This window comes from Juglans microcarpa x Juglans regia, chromosome 8D, assembly GCF_004785595.1.
Source record: "Juglans microcarpa x Juglans regia isolate MS1-56 chromosome 8D, Jm3101_v1.0, whole genome shotgun sequence".
NCBI classification, from domain to species: Eukaryota; Viridiplantae; Streptophyta; class Magnoliopsida; order Fagales; family Juglandaceae; genus Juglans; species Juglans microcarpa x Juglans regia.
The window spans coordinates 4,930,740-4,948,535 of record NC_054608.1 but is presented as its reverse complement, the minus strand read 5'-3'; the positions used below and the strand labels follow the sequence as shown (position 1 = coordinate 4,948,535).

The window sequence follows — 17,796 nt, the reverse complement described above, 5'->3', positions numbered from 1 at the left end:
AAAAAAGTTTATAAATCTGCCTACAAATTAAATTAATATATAAATGATATGTTTGTGAATAAAATTATAGTTAATATAATATATTTTTTACTGTTTGTTAGGTGTATCAATAAAATAATATGAATAAAAGAATAATCCTATTTAAAAGTTTTATACTACTTAATTTTTTTAATATTATTATATTGTTTTTATTTTTAATTTTATTACTTGACTGAGCAGCACTATATACTTCGTTTTTAACTGATAAAAATGATATCCATTCCAAATCAATTAAAATATATAGTATTAATTAAATAAATAAAAATAATAATTTTATTTGAAGTTATTTAAATTATATATTATTTACCTGGATATAATTTAATTTAAAATTTTATAATTATAAATTAATTTATGCAAATGTAAAAAGAGATCATATTATAATTTATTTTCGCCGCTGTTCTCCTCTCCTCAAATCAGGATTGAGGACACTACAAAAAAGTGGCCATTCGATAATCCATATACGTGTATCCTTTTATGCCGACTCTCCCAGATCTGGAAGGTCCTTCCTCCTTAACCATGATATAAGCTCCTCAATTCACTTTGCTATCTGATTTCATTACTGAAATCGAACTTCATCTATTCCTCCAGATCTACATTTTCAACATTTTCGTTCTGCTTTTTGATTCGGGAAGTTTCTGTAGATCCGTGGATCATGGATTTCATGAAGGTTTTTGATCAAACTGTTCGAGAAATGTGAGCTCCTAACCCTCGCCTTCACGACTTTATAGAAATGGTTTTTTTTTTTTTTTTTGGTTTGTACAAGCTTTCAAAATTTTGATCTCTTTTCCTCCGTTCGTTGTTTTGTTTCTCTTTTGGTGCAGAAAGAGGGAGGTGAATTTGAAGGTCTTGAAGGTTCCTGAGATGGAACAGAAGGTGAAAACGCGAATTCTCTTTAATATTCTGCGAAGAATTTCGGTTCTCTACGTAATCATATATTTTGACACGAATAATTATCCATTTCCTTTTTTTTTTTCCCACTAGAATCAACATTTATTTTGCATTTGGAATTGTCATATTCGGTTCAATGATTATTAAAACATTGCACGTATTGCAATCTCCAACTTCTTCGTCTTCGTGAAATGTACGATGATATTTGTGATGTAAAATATTCGACGGAATTCTTGACTGAAGACGTAAGTTTAAATTAACAGATGTGAAGAAGCTCGTTATGTCTTTGATTTCTGGAATTTAATATAAACCAGTGTTCAACTCTTTTTTTTTTTTTTTTTTTCATGTTATACTCATAGCTGGTTAAAGGTTTTGCACTTTGTGGCGAATGAACAAATTGCAATTAATGAAATGTGTTTATTAGAAATTTTTTGAGTGACTGGATTCTGATTTTCTTGCTCAAGAAAAAGTAGTTTCTGCCTTAATTAATTCAGGTACTGGATGCGACGGATAATGAACCTTGGGGTCCTCATGGCACCGCGTTAGCAGAGATAGCACAGGCTACAAAGAAATTGTAATTGAAAACTTACGCACCTCTATTAAATCTTTAGACAGTTACTGCTTTATGAAAGAACTATCGATCACTCAACTTGAGCTGAACTTATTACTTTTGATATCTTTCAGTACTGAGTGCCAGATGGTTATGTCTGTTTTGTGGACAAGATTGGCCGAGTCTGGCAAGGACTGGCGCCATGTGTATAAGGTAAGATTGGAATGGAAACTCTATGATACATGTAGAATCTGAATGATCTATTCTCTGAACCTTGGTGGATTGTGCCCCTTCTTTCATGCCCTCAACTTGTGAAATTGCTTAATATATCAGGCATTGGCTGTCATAGAGTATTTGGTAGCACATGGATCGGAACGTGCAGTTGATGACATTATAGAACATACTTTCCAAATCTCAGTAAGGACTTTTAGATTCTGCATGGCACGCACAATTCTTAAAATTGTGTATCATGAGATTGAATGTTCTCTGACATTCTCTTTGGTTTTGTGTTGGTAAAGTCACTCTCAAGTTTTGAATATGTTGAGCCAAACGGGAAGGATATGGGAATAAACGTGAGGAAGAAGGCCGAAAGCATTGTGGCCCTTTTGAATAATAAGGAAAAAATACAAGAAGTTAGAAATAAAGCCGCTGCAAACCGTGATAAGTAAGGAATGCTTCAAGAAATGAAAATTTATGGTCAATGTCAGCTTCAAGGATTTTTTGTTTTTTTGTTTTTTTTGTCAGTGAATGAACTGTGTGAATACCACTACTTTTAGGTACTTCGGACTTTCTTCCACTGGAATTACATACAAGTCAGGTTCGGCCACATCTAGTAGTGGCGGCTATGGAAGTGCTGCCAGAGATGGTGATAGGTTTAGTGACAGTTACAGAGACAGGGATCAATATGGAGAAGAGAAGTATGAGAAGGATACTTCTGGGAAGTCCCGTCTTGGGGTTACAAGCGATAAGCAGAGGAATACCTTGAAGAAGGGTTCTACACGCAATGGAAGGTAGGGAGTTTATGTATTTTTCCTGTTTTGTTTTCTATTTACAAAAAAAAATTAATGTATATTCCAAGTTGGAATATGCTATATCATAAAGTCTGATTGGCTTTTAAGGACTTATTTGGTGGTGATGAGCTCTATATCTTGTCATATTTTTGTGATACCCCATAGGATAAGGATAAAGGTAGGTGCTGTATGGGATCCCACATTGCTTGGGATGGAAAAGTTCTTGCTCTTATAATATTCCAATGGGGCTCCAATTGTGTCATTGGCTAGTCCTTTTGGAGTATAGGCCATGTGTTTTGGGCCTTCCATTGGGGCGTTACAATTCCGTTCTTACTTGTTTGGGTTTCATTTTATTTGTAAAGCGACTCACATCATTGATTATATATTGGCAATTTTTTGTGTTCTTAGTCTTACGGTTACTGAAGAACTGGCACCAGCATGCTGCTGTGTTGCAGTTATTATCCTTACAGTGGGAGTTTGGGAAAATCTATTAGAGTTTCTGGTAGCACTTGCTTTTAAGAGTTTTACCTGTGTGCATGACAAATGTCAACATGGTTATGGGCTTTGATAGCTCCAATAAGATTGACCGGCTAGTTCTCAAGACTTAGAAAACTCAAGAAAAAAAAAGTTCTCAAGACTCAGAAAACTGTGTTGTAGAAAACATGTTTTTAGTTACCAACAGATAGTTAACCCTACATCTCTCTCTCTCTCTCTACACACCAACACACTGGCAAACACTGACACATTTGCATCTGTTATTATTAAATTCTTCTGCTATTTTTCTGATCGTAGATTGTCTGTCATGCAGTAAGGATGAAAACAATATTTCATCAAATGCATCAAAGTCGTCAACTAAATTGTACGACTCTGATAAGTACAGTTCAATTCCCTCTCAAAGTTCAAGTGTCCTTTCAAATAATTACGAGGATGAGTTCGATGATTTTGATCCACGTGGAACTGCTAGTAAGTATCCTGCAATGATTTTCCCTTTGGTACAATTGTTAATTTTTATATCAGTAACAAAGAGGTCTTGTGGTTCACATGCTTGATAGGTTATTTGGCATCTACTTACTGCTTGTGCCTACAATCAGCATATTGAGCACCTTTTTATGTTGAAACGTTTCATAACTTATGTGAAGTGAAGCACTCCCAGTTGTCTGGACTCACTAAGTAAGAGCAGTTCTGCTGACAGGTCAACTGAAAATACAAGAAAAAGGGATTCCCTTTGGATCCTATTTCAGACAGTACTTGACTTGTTCTTGTAGCAATAGATCATAGAAGGAATAAATTTATTGTTTATAAGGAAGGCACGATTTCTTTTGGTATCACAGAAGGAATGACAAGAAAATCCCAGAGTCATCTAGTGCTTTATTCCTCAATTATTAAGTAGTTAGGCATGTCCCTATACTGAATATTCTTTAATATCGTGTGATAGTTAAACAGGATCATCCTCCCTGTGATCTGGGACTAGGCTGGGATTATTTTTATGCATCGCTGTTTTAGACTTGCACGTGCCATAGAAACCTGTTGTGGTGCCCTTATTCGAGTAGTACGTCTTGCAACTCTGAGTTTTAAATTTCTTGTGCCATGGCTTCCATCTCATGCGTTCTCTGAGTTTCAACCATTACAGTAGATTTGTTACTATGAATCTTGCTTGTGCTTTTCCAGATGCAAAAGCTTTTCAACAGGATACTCAAATGATATTGATTTTTGAACTGGTGCCCTTGATTTTAATCTTTTTTATAGGATGTATATAACCATTTTTGTTGTGGATTATGCTTTTAATAGAGGCTGCTGCTGGAAGCTCTAACAAGGTAGATCTGTTTGGCCAAAGTTTGGTTGGTGACCTCTTGGATGCTCCAACATCTGTTCCCACAGAAAAGCCAGTCATGAAGAGTAGTTCATCAGAGGTTGATCTGTTTGCAGATGCAGCGTTTGTATCAGCATCACCCCAGATAGAAAAGGCACCAAATTCTCAAACTCAGGTCAGATGCCCTGTCATCTCAATTTATAAATGTACCGTACAGCTATATATGAATATTTTCTATGTTTGAAGTTTGAGCTCGGCAAGAAGAATGTAGAATCAATGTTGATATTGTCCTAGGATTTTCAGCTCTCTGATCCTGCAGCTAAGGTATCCCAAATAAAAGGATCGAATGTTACAAAATGTTCCCTTTACACTTGAGCTGTAATGTGGAATGCTTGTAAGCTAGTTTAGAATCTCTGTATTTGATAAATGACCATTTAGCTTCCTTGAGCAGTGTAACTTTTCCAGTAGTTGGTGAAACTCTGTCCTTGTCATCTGTTATGCTTGAGATAGTTTTTACAGATTTGAGAACAAAGTAAGGTGTTTTTTCTGCCACAAAACAGTTAGTTTTAGCTTAAAATTGGAATTGAACTCCAAAAATAAGTTAATTTTTTTTTTATTTGACTCATAAAAAAAATAGAATGATATCTGTTATAGGGGATCCCACGTGAGTGAAGGTTCAGTAGTGGCATACCAGTATTTTTGAAAATGGATATCTAGGAAAAGTATTTGCTTGAAATGAGTATTTGCAATTGATGTGTTTCTTTGATAGTATTGCTTGGAAATGGATCTTTATTCACCTGTCGTGATAGGCTGGATTTGGTTTCACTTCACCTCTTGAAAATTTTGCCCATTCAATCCTGTATTCTCAACTTTCAAGAGAGTGGTGGTATAACCTTCTGTACTGTAGCTGAAGAAAGTCCTTTTCCTATTACAGTTTTTATGATTTTTCTCTGCAGTTTTGTCCTTATTATATTCTATCAGTGACATTTTTCCCTCCCTTATCTATCAGTTAATGCTAGGTAAACATGGGTATATATTCAAACCACTAGTTAAGGATAAAATGCCCTCCTATGAAATGTAAGGGAACGTTGTAAGGGAAAAGGTCACTCAAATATCTTACATAAATCTATTGTTGACTGTTTCTCTATCTTTTCTGCCTTTTGGTTAAAGGATGGTTCTAAACTTATGGTGCTGGACTTTTGAAACTTTAGCAGCACTTGATTCTAAAAGGAGGGGATGGGATAGTAAAATGGAATCAGCCCACATCCTTGGGAATAAAGTGTAATTTATCCTAAATTAAAAGAATGTTGGTGCAAGCTTGCAGAAAAACTGTGTTAAGTGTTATTTACAAATCCATAGGCACTAATTATCCTTAGGTAGGATAATGGTTATATTATTTCTCATTTTGGTGCAAAGATCCTATTCTTCTGAACTAACCGTTAATGGTATGATTTGTGCAGACTGAGGTTGATCTATTTGCTTCCCAGCCTGCCACGGCTTCTTCAGTTTCTTCAGTAGTTGATCCTTTTGCTATCCCTGATCCCGTTGTGCAGCCACAAATTAAAGCCTCCAACCCCGCACCGACAGATTCTAACATTATCGATCCCTTTGCTGCTGTTCCCCTTAACAATTTCGATGGATCTGATTTCTTTGGTGCATTCACTTCTCATTCTGGTTCAGCATCTTCGGAACCCTCACAGAATGATGTCAATGATAGAAACAATAATTTGGGTGGAAAATCTTCGGCAGACTCTAGTGCTCCACTGAAAAAGGATACTTTCCAGGTGAAGTCAGGAATTTGGTCTGATTCACTGAGCCGCGGACTGATCGACCTTAATATATCCGCTCGTAAGTCTACTATCTCAACTAAAAAATTACCTTCCCATCTCATAGTGTGGGGGCACAATTGGTTTTTTGAGTCTTACAATCTAAATAAATTGCAAATGATAAACTTCATATAAAGAGGAAGAAAAAGATAAGAAAAAAGGATAAATTGTTAAGTTTCATTTTTAAGACGTGTCAAATATTCTACTTTTTGAAAAAGATTTGGATAGTGACGTCAAAAATATTTTTTTGTGCATTTTCGTTGAAAAATTATGCTCGTAACCCTCTAGGTGCATAACAATGCTAGGTTGGTATGACAAGCACTGATGTCTGCCACATCAGTGGAGTATCAAGACCCACCTTATCCCCTAAATAGTGCACTGTGGCATGTTAAAACCAGATAAATGTCCCTACACTGAAACGGATGTATGTGACAATCATTTATTAATACAGCAGGCGCCCGAGCGTGCACACACATATGTAAATGAAAATCGTTTTGTAAGTGTACCAAATAGTATCCTTTTTTCAGCAATGCCCGTTCAAGTAGCATGAGAAATTTCTTTGGTATATTGATGATAATTGCTTGTTTGTACCAAAGTTGTGCACAAGTCAATGGTTTTATGTACAACTTTTGTGCATAACTCATGCAATTAATATATTCCATTTATTACTGAATTGGTGTGCCTCTGGTAATTGCCTTCTCATTTGAGCCAGCCAAGAAGGTATCCTTGGCTGATGTAGGTGTAGTGGGTGGATTAAGTGATGGATTCGATGAAAGAGAGAAGGGACCCTCAACTTCATATTACATGGGGCGAGCAATGGGTGCCGGATCCGGTCTTGGTAGATCCAATTTCACATCTTCACAGGCAATGGGTGGGAACGACATCTTCTCCGACCTTAGTCGCCAACAATACCAATTCGGTGATTTCCAGAAGTAATTGTTTTTTGTCCTCTCATTTCTCTGCTCTCTCCTTTAATATTCTTTTGCATAATTGGCAAGTACATTGGAAATCATTGAGCATGTTAGTGTGCTCAGCTTGTTACACTATACACTAGCAATATTATGATTTGAGAATGTATTTGGTCATGAGTGGATTTATATAATATACTGGTATATATATATATATATAATTGTATTGTAATGGATTGCGAGCTACCTACCTTTCTAGTAAAGTCCTATTTTGGTGCCTTTCTTCTTCTTCTTCTTCATCTTCTTCTGCTTCTTTTTTTTTTTTGGATAATCAGGTGTTTTGAGTCTGACAAGTTAGAACCAGGAATTGATAGGCAGGAAATAAAAAGGGCGTCACTATGTTTTAGCTTATAAAGAGAGATGTTTTAGTTGCACATAAATAAATCCACAAATTAACGTGACTTGATGAAGTGTCATAAATTATAAAGTTATTTTTAATTTAAAATAGATCTCACATATCATATCAAATCATGTTTTTGTAAAATCTCTCCATAATTACAGAATCTCTCATTTTCAAAGGCTGGTAGGTTGGCTTATCCAACCTTAACTTTCATTGTGGTCCAATATAAAAACCTCTAATTTTCTTGACGATGCTATTATGTTTTCCAATAACACTCGAGGTTTGATGGTAATTTGATTTGACAAATCAACTCTTAAAATAAAATGAACGTCGACTTCACGACTATATTTATTTTTACTTTTACAATAATTAAGGGAACATGGTATATCATCGCATGCAAAGATATAGGTCTTAATCTTTTTTGTTGGTTTGTTTTTCCATGTCCTAATTAGATTAGAAATGGAGCAGATCCTCAACCGAGAGTACAATAACCATTTTCCGACACCCAAGCAACAAACTAAAACCATTTACACAGCACAACAGTTAATTTTCAGAATCTCTCGTTTTTGTTTTAAAGAGAGTTCGAGATCAAAAGGACATTCTTCCCCTTAAAATAGCTTCTGCTTTCCTCACCTGCTTCACTGGTCCTATGATGAATACCTACACATGAAAAACCACAACATATAACCATATATTCAAATGGAGGAAAGTTCCATGGTTTTAATTTTAATTTGTGATTACCAGCCGGCAATATCAGAGGTTCTCTCTACTCTCAATCAAACCAAATTAAGACTATCCATTTTCCTGCACAAAATCTCATTTGTATTTTGTACACCGTGTTTGTATCTAAATCCAAGTGATTTGGTGCGGCACACAACCACGAGCACTTGTGAAAGTTCAGCACCTAGATCATGCGAGGATAGACTCGTAGATTCATTGATTATTTGGCACTTGAAAACTTAGAAATTCAGGAAGAAGAACCCAAACTCCTATATCATGAAAAAGGTGTTTGGGGAGAAAGTAAATACAATTTTGTGGGAGAAAAATGGAGAAGCAATCATGTTGGCTCAAGACTATTGAAGATAATATAAGAAACTTAACAATGAAAGTGAGCAAGCCACTATGGTGTTCACTATGAAGAAAATGACGGAGGACTAACCTTGTCAGGTGGCCCTTTAGCACCTCCAATGAGAATTTCAGCACTGCAATATTTATGCATTTAAAGTAAAGAACAAGAAAAACAAATTTTCTACCCTATAAGAGAGAGAGCGAGAGAAATACTTGCAAGATTTCTTTATTGCCAAAATGGAAGCTCCTTTTCTCCCAATAACACGTCCCATTTTTCCGGGGGGAACATCTAGGATTGAAAGGATTTCCTCCTCAGGAGCATTTCCCTCCATCAAAACATTATCTATGAAGATAAATCAGAATTGGATTAGGGATTTTGATTGAATGTATGGTGATCATACACATTTTAGCCATAACTGGTTGGTAGCCTCATATGTATCATAAGTTGATTTAGGTAGCTATAACTACTAAGTTTCCCCCATAAGTTTGGTTGTTATTATGGCCTGAATGCAAAATAGAACAAATAGGGGTTGAAATGAATATATTGCTTGGAGGCAGATTCCCAACAGGATCTATATCATTACAGGGTATTTTTGCTAAGCCATCAAAGGGGCTATTATCTATACCATATTTCCCTATATGACTCTATGCTGGAATTAAGTAGGTGCATTCACCCTTGTAGATTTGATCATATAAAAACCCACCATTTTCTTGAAATTTAGGCTTATTGCATGCATCATTATATTGAGTAGCTCTATCTCATTTTGGAGCTTAAGATCAAAATCATTTCTGGAAGAAAATGAATTTTCAAAGTCGAGAAATATCTGAACACAACATTTATAATATGTTCTTACAATCCAAATTATAAAAACCTGGAATGGGAGAAAGAGATTGCCAATCAGCATAATCATTATCATTGATGCAAAAACACCGGCAATACAGAGCACCACGAACTGCAAGATACCATAAAGATCTTTGATTCAATTTCTCCATCATCTTATGATAGATGTGGAGAAGAAAGCGGACATCATCTGCAGCTGCACGGACCATCTGTTCTGATAATGGCCTGTGGGTCCAAAACTTGGGGTCCTGCAAATGAAATATAAGATAAATATCATTCAACAACCGACATTCATTAGAAAGCAGGTGTGATAGGAATATTGCTGCAAAGCAAATTACGAGCTTTTGCACTGAATTCTATTAAGCCATCCCCAGAACATGTGTTTTAAAAATACTTCTAAATGTTACCATCTAAAAAATAATAATTCTAAATGTTTTTTTTTTTTCACTTCTTTTGGGCCAGAACTACATGCCTATATCAGCAATGCTTATGTGGCCACCACTATAAAGTGATAGCTACTGCTGTCTAGCCATGATATTATAGTTACTTTTATCCAAGCGTAAAAGATCAAACCTTCGACGAAAACATATATAGTGTATTATATTTCCTACAGTGAGATGTTTTCTACTAATAAGAATGCATATAGTCTTATAGTTTTGTACAATCAAAACTAAGCAGTTGTTGCATGTTTGACCAACAATCCATATGATTGCGTGTTGCTTATATTTCAGATGGCCAAACTTTTAAAAAAGGAAAAAAAATAAAAAATAAAAATAAAAAATTGACCTACAGTCTTTAATTTTTAACTAGCACAACCCATGTGTTTAGTTACCACTGTAGAGTAACTACACGTAGTCTTTAACAAAAGTAGGTTTTGTTAGGTTTCTCATCAATTGCTTTATGTTTAATCAAATACTCAATAAAAAAAATTATAAGTAAGAAATTTATTAATAAACGTAATTAGGCATAGCCCAAATACACAGGAAATGTACATAGAGAGACACCTAATTACAAGCTAACCCTGAAAAACATTACAAAAGTCATTAAGACTAATCCCATCCAATACAATAACCAAAGCCCAAAGCAACAAAGTATGACAAAAGAAAGCTCTAATCCGTTCCACCAATCGTTTTCTATTCTCAAAACAGCGCCGGTTCCTCTCATTCCAAATACACCACAAAAGACAAGAATAATAAAAAAAATTTAATAATCATAAACAACCAAAAATAAAACATAGCACAAAGAAAAAGGTCTTTCAACAGCAGTAAAATGTTTAAAAGTAACCTGCCGAAGGAGGACGCGAACTTCTTCCTTCTCAAGATAAGATATGCCTACATACAAACACTGAAAGTGAAAACCAACATAAAGGAATAGTCCAAATTCAGTGGTAGAAAGCCCCGCATCCACAAAAAAAAAAAAAAAGCATGAGAACATGATTATATCTATAGTAGATAGAAAACTTAGGAAAACAGGTACTCAGATCTGTCTAGTCAATTCCTTGTGACAACCTTCTATACTAGTTAAACTACATAGTTTACATTGATTTTTGACCACCACCAGAAAGGCTTGGAGGCCATAATTCAAAACTGTGAATTTTACAGAATGACCAGTAAGAAACTTCCAGCAAGCATAAAAGATTTTTGAACAGAAGAATCTTGGCAAAAAACATAAAAATCATTGACCAAACGAATAAATAAATCCAAAGTGATACCACGACATATATAATACCACAATAACGTGGATCTGCAAGGAGGCCAACAAATGATATGTAGTCATCTGGTGATCTTGTTCGGCCTTCTTGCTCTTCTATCAATGAATAAGCAATCTGAAAACCAAAAACAAAAGAACAAGAACATGAAAAGGCCAATATCAAAGTACTTTACAGTACATCAACACCTCTAAACTAAAATTATCTAAAAATTTAACCATCCTGGAAAACATGGGAAAAGGTACTTTAAGTATGAATATTATTTTTTTTATAAGTACTAGGTGTGAATTATGCCCACACTAAGTTGCCTTTATGGCCAACACACATGCTCAATCAACTAGTGATCTCGTAAAAGTTTTATAGGAACACATTTAACAATGGTGTTGTGGTTATTCCCTATGGATCCAACATTCCAGTAGTTACTGAATTGTAACAATCAAAGGAAAAGCCCAATCCACTTCTAAGTCTAGACTCCAAAAGGACTAGTCAAGGTTATAACTAGTCCCTTTAAATCATTATAAACTGCAAGAACTTATTCCTCCAATACCACATGATCCCATTTGCCACCCTTCTATGAATTAGTGTAGTGTGTTACAATTTCCCCCAATCAAATCCTTAGCATCAATATCAGGTGATTCCATGCAGCAGGATTCAATTCCCACATTTTTTACTAAGATACTCAATACAGGATGTTATATGAATCGTGCCATAATTATCATTATTGTTGACAGTCAAGCTAAACCGTCTAGATAAAGATTCCAAAAAGAAAAACAAAAGAAGCAATTTAAGTAAAAAATCATGAGGACACATAATTTCCCAAAAAAAAAAAAAATTATCTATAGGAATGGTGTAATGATCCAGAGAAAGCCCAAGCCACATTTAGGTATACACTCCAACAGAACTAGTTAAGGTTACAATTAGAGTTCCTTGGAATTATTATAAAGGGATAGAATTTATCTATCCCCAAGTAATGTGGGATCCCATTCACCATCTTCCTCTACTCAATTCAAGCATTACAATCTCCCCCTTAAATTCCTAGTGTCATTGTTAAGCAATTCCATTATAGGTGTGTGATACCCCATACCGACTAACAAGTGTAAGTGGTGTATGAGACCCCACATTGCTTGGAAGGTAGAAGTTCCTGCTCTTTATATTAATTCCAATGGGGCTCCAATTATACCATTGACAAGTCATTTTAGCGTAGGGCCTAGATGTGGCTCGAGCCTCCCTTGGGGCGCTACCAAGGTGACATGGTTCAAGTCTCACACTTCACTTTTGGCTGGGATTCACTCTAATAGAATTTGTAATGACCAAAGGAAAGCCCAAGCCACATTTAGACCTACACTCCAAACGGACTAGCAAAGGTTGCATTCGCGCCGGGGGGGAACAAATACTCAATACTATGTATTAGAAATGGCAATGGAATGCATATTCCATATGAGTACTCGGTTGGTCACTCAAGTCATTCAGTCCTACAAATCAAACGCTGTCTAACCCAACACCTCACACATGCCCATATAAAGAGAAAAACTTAAAAGGCAATATGAAATCACATAAAATATAAGTACAATGGTTATTGGCTTTGTTTGAAAAATTCACACAAAAAGACTATTGGCTTTTCACCTTACAAGAAAGCATCTATAAGGAAATGTCAACATTTCAATGAGCTTTTGCGTTCAATAAAGATACTCACCTGGGTATCCACAACATTGTTCAGCTTGATGCCAAACTGAAAATATAGTGCCTACAGAATAAGAATAAATTCAAGAATGGCAAGAGCATGTCATAATAGAGTTGATGAGATGCAGGACCAAATAAATCAATTAGAGACCTCACTATCACGTTTGCAATCATGAACAACTTTTGTGATGTAAGCAGACTCGAGTGCAGGCTTACAGGCTCTCATAAGCATCTCTCCACCCTGAATAGCATCAACCAGATATATAGCGTCTGGAAGTGCAAGCTGCATAAATGTAAAACTTCTTATAATTAACAAACAAGATATCAAGATATACTAATTGTACTGATCATTGGAAATAAGTAAGAAAATTCATAAGAGAAACAACAAATCATCAGGAAACATACAAGTAAGATGATCTGTCATTACGCATGCACACACATACACACACAAAACAATAAAGAGAAATGCAAGAAAGAGAACAGCCACTTAAGGAAATAACGAAATGGTAGGAAACTAAAGAAAAAAGGTAGCTTTCTACCGACACTAACGTGTGAAGCTTCTAATTTAGCATGAAACTATAATGTACGACTCTCAGCTGTGAGTGTACATGGGCACATGTCAGCAGGTTTCCCCTGATATGTTATCTTATATAGGCAAAATTTGGTGCATATCTTTATTAAAAGAAACCGTTAAACTACCCAAAAGAAAACCTTACCAACCTATATAATTATCAGTATTATTCCATGCATGCACATATAATTTGATATATAGGTAAAACAGTAAGTCTAGTTTGATTTTAAAATATATTTAAGTTTACCTGCATGATACAGAGAGTTCCATGGCGACATAGGTCAACACCCTCACAATCAAAACCAATGACTAATTGACTTTCAGGCGATGGCTCCAGAAACGCAGTGGGAAGTTGAGAAGCATGGGTCACAATATGGATAGGAACCAATTTTAAGAGAGCTTCATCATCCAGTGGCTTGTCACCTAACATATACAAAGTACCAAAATTAACCTCTTCACTATTTAGATCAGTCTTCACACACACGCACGCACACACAAAAATGTGTACAAGTCATGCAATTGAAAAAGTGTATGAGCTGTTAATATAAAAAAAAAAAAAAAAAAAAAAAAAAAAAATGTGTATGAGCTTCCTCAAAAAAAAAGTGTATGAGCTAATTCAGTTCAACATTGAAATATACTTTAAGATCCAAGTACACTTAGCACTAGATGAGGTGCACACACGAACACGGCAATAAGAAACAAAGAAACATAACTACAACGCCATACAGGATCATGCAAGAATTTCAGAAAGCAAATTTTGAAAATGCATGAGAAAATAACAATAAAATAGGAGACAAAATGAAAAGAATTCCGGAATTTTAAGGGTATATAAGCTAAGTGCACATATTTGTCAGCTAACAGGAAAATTAAGTAAATGATTGACTTCTGAAGTATCAATGTAGATTTAACAGATATATGACCAACACTAACCACAGGAAAATAATACATCAAATCAAAGGCTCCAACCACAAAAAAGAAACTGATCGCTGATCAACACCACCGCCCCGGGGGGGGTCTGTTTGTGTAGAAAAGGAGGAAAACTAACGAAAATCAGCTATCAGTTTGAATTAGATGTTCATTTGGGATTTAGCGAGCGGAAAATCCGTGCCATGCTTTCCGTTTCCGCATTTTCCCGCCGTCCAAACAGAGCGTAACAGGAAAAAAGATTGTAATTTCAAAAAACTATGATTTATTTTAAAAATAAAAGATCAAATTGTGAAAATCACGCAGTTACAGTGACGTTATACCCCTAGAACAATTATCCACGGAAAAAAAACAAAGGAAATTAGTAAAAACTAATCGAACTAAAAAAATATTCTCACAGAGAGAGTAAACCTGGGTCAGAAGGAAGAGGAATGGGTGCCTGATCCGACCGAGCAGAGGAGGCCATGTGATCGGATCCTCCAGGCAAATCAGTCTTTACTCTTTTATACTTTCGGGGTTGGAAAAAGCCACTCTTTCCGTTGGTAGCTCCCGCTGGGGCTAACGCTGCTTTTTTTCTTTTTCTTTTTTTTTAACTTAATAATTAAGTAAATATTTTTTAATAATATTATAATTTTTAAAAATACATATATATATTAAAAAAAAAAAAAAAAAAAGCTGGAGCCCCCGCCACTCTTCGGGGTTTATACGGAATTTTCCGATTTCTTTTGGGTTACTATCCGGTGCGGAAGGCAACAATTTTGTAATTTTTTTTTGTTTTTTTTTTTATTTTATTAAGGTCTGGTTTGGTTTCACAAATTTTTAAAACCATCTCATCCAATCTCAATATTCAAACACCATTCAAATACAAATATATTTTAATTTTAAATTTTTAACTTTTAACTTTTTCACCCAATCATTACAACTTTTATAAACTTTTAAATAAAATACAAAAAATAATTCAATTTATTTAAATTTCAAAATAAAAATAATATTAAACAATTATATTCTAACCATCTATAAACTTAGTTCATATTTAGGATTGCGGTGAAAAATATAACTTATATTTTTAGGACTTATAATTTATAATTTAAGTAATAAGTTATACTATTAAAAAGTTATTTATTGTTTAGTAAACATATATTTAAAATACTTTCAAACATGTTAAGTTTGTTTAGAAACAAATTAAAAAAGTACTTTCTAAGGTAGAATTGACAATTATTTGAGTTTTCAAATATTATGACCATATCTTTTAAAGTTTAAAAGTTCTAAAACTTGTAATTATCTTAAAATTGTATGAGTATTTTCTTTCATTGACCCTTTTTTTAAAATTCTAATTACATTCTGCATTATTTGAAAAAGTATGTTTGAGAAAAAATATCAAGAACGTACATTTTAGCTTATTTGAGATTAAAAGTGTTTTAACACCAAACAACCTAATTTTTCCATTAAAGAGCTTTTAAGACTCCTACCACAATCTCAAACAGGCACTTAATAATTTTTTTATTCAACTTCTTCACTCTCCTTTTCCAAAATTCTATAAAAATACTTAAATTATTTCATTATTATTTACAGATTTCTCATTTTATTTTATCTGTATAATCAAACGAACCTTAGAAAGATTTAGTTCTTAATTTTTAGAGAGAGATAGATATTATATAATGGTCCTACAACAATTAGTTTGGGTGTTAAGCTCATCTTAATCTATCTCAAATCAATCATTGATGAGATCCACTACTTTTTCAATTTTTCATAAAAAGTTAAACATATCTCAATCTACTTTATACATTCAAACACATATATCAACCTACTACATACATTAAAACATAGATCAATGGGACTCACAGATCAACTCAGATCATAAAATCATTTCAGCAACTAAACACAGCCTTAGAACCTATGTTAAGTTTAAGACATAATGAGATCAGATAAAAATTTTATGAATAGTAGTTAAATAATTTGAATTAAAATATTTTATTGAGTTTTGGGAAACGAAAGAGAAAAACTTGAATAAATATATTATACACAAATCATTTGAGATTACCTCAGCATCTAAATTAGATTATACTCAGATGATCTGTAAATAATTTGTAAATAATAATAAATTATTTATAAATTGTAGCGAAATAATCTCACTATTTTAAAGCGGTTAGTGATAACAATGTTATACAGTTATACTTCTATAAATAACTTACTTTGAATTAACAGCAATTCCCAAAAAGATAAACTAAAATCGAAACTTTAATTGCATGCAAGTTTTATAGAATTAGAGTTTATTATCACGAGAAAACATAATCTATATTCCAAATCAACGTCTTCTTTTATAATTAAAAAATGATTTGTATAAGTTTATGTCGAACAGGTTTTATGAGAATTTAAAAAAAATTAAATTTATGTAAAAGAATTTACTAAAAATATTTCACTTTGTCAAAAATTATATTATTTATATTTATATTTAGCATTATTTATTTTAACAAAATTGAATAATACTAAATATAATCATAAGTTGTGCAAGCGTTATACACTAATTTAAAAAAGATAAAATTTATTATTATAAAATTAATTTTTTTCATATAATTCTCATATTTATTTACTTTTTAAAAAAGTACGCAAAACATTTCAATTTTTTTTTTTTTAAATGTGCACTTAACCTTCTATGACTTATCTAACCTTAGGTCCCGTTTGGATGTTGATCTGAGTTGAGATTATTTGAGTTTTTTAGGAATAGTAGTGGGTTGAGATGATGAAGTGAGTTTTGTGAGGCATACATAAGATGAGTTTGGATGTGTTTGGATGTTAATATAAGTTTAGATGTATTTATGGGAAGTCAAAAAAGGTTATGAGTCCCGCATGTAAAGAGATGTTAAGTTGAAAAATGTTGTGGGTCCCACGTGTAAAAATGTTTTGAGTTGAAATGAGTTTAGTGATTTGAGATTTGGATGTTTGGATGTTAAATTCATGTTAAAATTAGACTGAACTGAGTTCAGTCCAAGTTCCACTCTCGACGATAAGACCACCAAAGACGTCAATCCTATAAATACTTATCTCCGTACGTCTTGTACAAACAGTCTCTGAACGCAACTGTCTTCTCTCTTGTACCCTATATTCGAAATCTTGTAGGACTGCAGCCAAGTAGCCAGCCACCTCTGTGTTTTGGTCTAGGAATATGATCGGCTCCAAAGATCTTGATCAGGAAGAAAATTGTGGGCTTCCATAGCCTCCTCTCGATGAAGAGATGCTTGCCATTGCCATGACCTTCAACCTATCCTATTTCTTTGATGATATTGCAGATAATAACAGAACCAAGATGTAATGGAACCCTTCAATGACTAATTCGAGATAGTCAACCTCCAAGAAGAAGTGGAGAGAGAGAGAGAGAGAGGATGAATATCAAATATCAAATTTCTGTTGCTTTCCCTCCAGATTTCATCTGTTTTATACATCCCTTATGTACAAACGACATCGAATGATCTTCTACAATTATTCACAATTAAAACGACACCATCCCACTAATAAAATAACACCCTTCTACTAACGCACACGATGTCGTTCTAACACTACATGACTTACAGCTTT

At 34.0% G+C, this 17,796-nt stretch overlaps 2 protein-coding genes across 5 annotated transcripts; one reads left to right on the top strand and one right to left on the bottom strand.

Annotated features, from left to right (window-relative positions):
• The first annotated feature begins 425 nt into the window (after positions 1-425).
• Positions 426-7,208, top strand: LOC121243388 (clathrin interactor EPSIN 1). Its single transcript, XM_041141505.1, has 12 exons — positions 426-538; positions 628-732; positions 861-912; positions 1,422-1,501; positions 1,612-1,690; positions 1,811-1,894; positions 1,996-2,141; positions 2,254-2,487; positions 3,296-3,450; positions 4,276-4,472; positions 5,758-6,145; positions 6,836-7,208. The coding sequence occupies exons 2-12, from the start codon at positions 692-694 to the stop codon at positions 7,057-7,059; spliced, it is 1,680 nt and encodes a 559-aa protein (XP_040997439.1). The 5' UTR covers positions 426-538; positions 628-691; the 3' UTR covers positions 7,060-7,208.
• Positions 7,209-7,867: 659 nt separating this feature from the next.
• Positions 7,868-14,795, bottom strand: LOC121243393 (egalitarian protein homolog). 4 transcript variants are annotated; one of them, XM_041141510.1, is made up of 10 exons: positions 14,635-14,794; positions 13,547-13,722; positions 12,880-13,011; positions 12,742-12,792; positions 11,072-11,165; positions 10,625-10,671; positions 9,372-9,588; positions 8,713-8,842; positions 8,591-8,633; positions 7,868-8,091 (listed from the first exon to the last, which is right to left on the bottom strand). In XM_041141510.1, exons 1-10 carry the CDS (start codon positions 14,687-14,689, stop codon positions 8,020-8,022), a joined length of 1,017 nt encoding a protein of 338 aa, XP_040997444.1. In that variant the 5' UTR covers positions 14,690-14,794; the 3' UTR covers positions 7,868-8,019. The 4 variants fall into 4 exon arrangements, with proteins under 4 accessions (XP_040997444.1, XP_040997443.1, XP_040997446.1 ...); XM_041141509.1 differs by having other exon boundaries at positions 11,069-11,165; positions 14,635-14,793; XM_041141512.1 differs by lacking the exon at positions 12,742-12,792 and having other exon boundaries at positions 14,635-14,795.
• Between the last annotated feature and the right edge of the window lie 3,001 nt (positions 14,796-17,796).

What these genes read in the sequence shown, in the direction of transcription:
- LOC121243388 (XM_041141505.1), top strand. Translation starts at nt 692, where the DNA reads ATGGATTTCATGAAGGTTTTTGATCAAACTGTTCGAGAAAT. An exon ending in GCACAGGCTACAAAGAAATT is followed by an intron (nt 1,502 to 1,611) that starts GTAATTGAAAAC and finishes GATATCTTTCAG; the next exon opens with TACTGAGTGCCAGATGGTTA. An exon ending in ACTGGCGCCATGTGTATAAG is followed by an intron (nt 1,691 to 1,810) that starts GTAAGATTGGAA and finishes TTAATATATCAG; the next exon opens with GCATTGGCTGTCATAGAGTA.
- LOC121243393 (XM_041141509.1), bottom strand. Translation starts at nt 14,689, where the DNA reads ATGGCCTCCTCTGCTCGGTCGGATCAGGCACCCATTCCTCTTCCTTCT. An exon ending in ACAATGTTGTGGATACCCAG is followed by an intron (nt 11,166 to 12,741) that starts GTGAGTATCTTT and finishes TTTGGTTTTCAG; the next exon opens with ATTGCTTATTCATTGATAGA. An exon ending in GCAATAAAGAAATCTTGCAA is followed by an intron (nt 8,634 to 8,712) that starts GTATTTCTCTCG and finishes TAAATATTGCAG; the next exon opens with TGCTGAAATTCTCATTGGAG.